This window comes from Sphaeroforma arctica, assembly GCF_001186125.1.
Source record: "Sphaeroforma arctica JP610 unplaced genomic scaffold supercont1.64, whole genome shotgun sequence".
Lineage (NCBI taxonomy): Eukaryota > Ichthyosporea > Ichthyophonida > Sphaeroforma > Sphaeroforma arctica.
In genome coordinates, this window is record NW_014040494.1 from 158,764 (window position 1) to 161,941 (window position 3,178).

General features: G+C 37.9%; 1 protein-coding gene across 1 annotated transcript in view; it reads right to left on the bottom strand.

Annotated features, from left to right (window-relative positions):
* SARC_01597 (hypothetical protein) overlaps positions 1 to 3,178 on the bottom strand; it is a gene marked incomplete at both ends in the record, with an annotated part of 3,711 nt that continues 533 nt past the window's right edge. Inside the window, 4 exons of the mRNA XM_014304702.1 lie at positions 1 to 138; positions 991 to 1,075; positions 2,061 to 2,119; positions 2,291 to 2,407. Of these exons, the coding sequence (XP_014160177.1) occupies positions 1 to 138; positions 991 to 1,075; positions 2,061 to 2,119; positions 2,291 to 2,407 (399 nt within the window). The remainder of the gene's footprint in view (positions 139 to 990; positions 1,076 to 2,060; positions 2,120 to 2,290; positions 2,408 to 3,178) is intronic.

Consider the following 3,178-nt stretch of genomic DNA (forward strand, 5'->3'; position numbering starts at 1 on the left):
CAGTAATGCTTCGAATACAATTTCGTCGGATGTAGCACCAACCAGTGCTTGGATGGTGTCTGTGACGGGGTTAGCCCATATGTTGGGGACTGTCTGTAACGCATATGCGCCGAGACACTGGCATAGTCGCGTGCGCACCTGTGAACGGCAACAAATAAGAACAACCTATCCATCAGACAAGAACAAAAAGGTACTTGCAGACACGGATAGAAGACGAGTGCATGCCCACGCGCAATTATATTCGTATCACCAAATGTGTATGTAGCGATGTGTTTGCGAGATGCTGACACGGTCGTGTGGGCATCTGGATATGAGCGCAAAGAAGATGAATTAAGACACGCATTAAATGGTGGAGGGGTCTACAAGAACATAAGACGTCTATTTGTGGTTTGCATGCCAAACATGCACATAAAATGTATGATATATATATATATATATATATATATATATGTGTGTGTGTGTGCGTATATATATATACATGTGCGTATATATATATATATATATGTCTGTGTATGTGCGCGCGCGCGCGCGCGTGTGTGTGTGTGTGTTAAGACACGCGTCTGAAATTACAATAAGCATGATATAGCCTGGTGGATTCTACAAGAGGAAGTCCATCGGAGTTTGCTTAAATGCTCGGTACAAAATCTCTCACGCTACACACTTACATTCACATATTTATATATACAAATATATACTATATAGCTACATATACCTAGATACACAAATACTATATACACATATACTATACAGATACATAAACACATATACATATATAATATACACATATATACTATACAGATATATAAACACATATACACGTATAATATATATATAACACAGAACCATATACATAAACAATATACACATATATACTAAACAGATACATTAACATATGAAATCATATAATATAGACATACCTACACACATATACACATAAAATATACACACATACAGTATACAGATGCATACACACAGCTGATGTGTACGTACCAGGGACTCGCCGCCGGCATTCCGTATGATGAAATCGATGATAAACATGCCCACATTCCCTCGCAAATGCTCGGGTATGTCACTCCTAGAGGAAGGTGATGAGATCACAGATGTGGATGAGAATAGTGATTCGTACTAATAGTATTAGCATTGATAATGTGAAAGGTATATAACGATAATAGTAGTAATAAGATAAGTTTCAACTACGCAGGTTAAGTAGCGAATATATACACAGACACTCGTAGCCAGGGGTAAATGTTGAGAGAAGTAGCTCGGACAAGTTAAACAACAAACACATACACAACCACTTATAATCAGTGTTAAACAGTTGAGTTCAATTTACCACAAAGGTTAAAAAACAAATGCATATACAGACACTCAAAGCCAGGATTAAAAGTTGAGTTAAATTACTCACTCACGTTAAAAACAAATATTTACACTTTCAGACAATGTATACGCGACCGGTACACACTTCGCAGCGACCATGGGCGGTCTGTATAGTACATGGGAGACACAAACACACATACACTCGGCTATGTACGCACAAGCAATATGTTATGTATACATACGTTGTTAAGATTTCGGCAGGTTGTCATATTATGCACCTGAGCTTCCTGCTATAATGCCTTGTAGTCAGCAACCTAACCCCGCAATCTCAAGCAAACAAAGGTGCTTGCGACAAATATACACAGATACCCTTGGTAATAGCAAGAGAGGTGCTAATACACTCCTGTGTGTACACATGCACATACATACCATCAAATGTAATAACAAGGGACCTATTAACACTCTCCTGTGTGTACACATACACATACATACCATCAAATGGTATAACAAGGGATGTACTAACACTCTCCTGTGTGTACACATGCACATACATACCATCAAATGTAATAAAATGTGACCTACTAACACTCTCCTGTGAGTACACATGCACATACATGCCATTAAATGTAATAACAAGGGACGTACTAACACTCTCCTGTGTGTACATATGCATATACATACCATCAAATGCAATACAAGGGATGTACTAGCACTTGCCTGTGTGTACACTTGTACATACATACCATGACTTGGTCAGCTTATTGTACAACGTCATTGCTCCATAGAACTTCACTTCGACCGGCTGCAGACGTATCAGTGTATTGCAAAGGACTATGAGTGATTATGTACGAGTCGATATTGCGGATACAACTGCATGGATATCAGTACATGGACATCAGTACTATTAAAAGGGCTATCAGCACATATATATATATATATATATATATGTATGTATGTTACACTCTCGACACACCTTGGTAGTCAACAGTAGTGCCCGCGGGATCTTCCATGCCTGCGGTTGCTGCTGTAGCTCTGTAAGCCATCGCTCTGCTGCCACTTTGTCCGTAGAGCCATACAATGAAGCTAATGCCTATCGAAATAAATAAAAATTCAAAATAGAAATATAAAACTAGTGAGAGATTGATGCTTATACGTACGTGCGAGTATATGCCCTTGACGCATAGGTTGGTACAAGATTGCCTCAACATATACAAATACATTTTTAGTATACACGTGAAGTCACCTCAGTGAACTGGTCAAGATATTACGTAGTATCCTACACTGATGTTAGGGTCTATGTCTGGTATAGCAGGATATGAAAGATATCAATAGACATGTCCCGGGGGATGCCTACTTATGCCAACATACAGGCACATATAATATAAAACAAAGAAAGAGGTTAAAAAGAAAGGTTTTAAACGTATACTGGTTAATATTCACAAATGCATGTTGTTGCCGCTGGACAGCTGCAAGTCATCGTTCAGCTGACATTCAGTTAGTGGTACTATAGAATGGAACCATAACAAATACGGTGATGACAGTAACAAATGTATTTACGTGAGAAGATAAATGAATTTGGGTATATGTATATCCACACACGTTTGGCCATACGAGCAAATATGCATAATAGGATATGATGAATGAATATAAATGTAAGAGTGTGTGCATATACGTGCATATAGCGGGTTATGTCTACAACTATATGAAATTATATATATATATATATATATATTTATATATATATATTATATGCACACATACTCACACAAACACAAACAGACACACATAAACACACAAACAAACAAACACGCACACACGCACACACACACACACACACATAAAAGAATATATATAGTGCGTG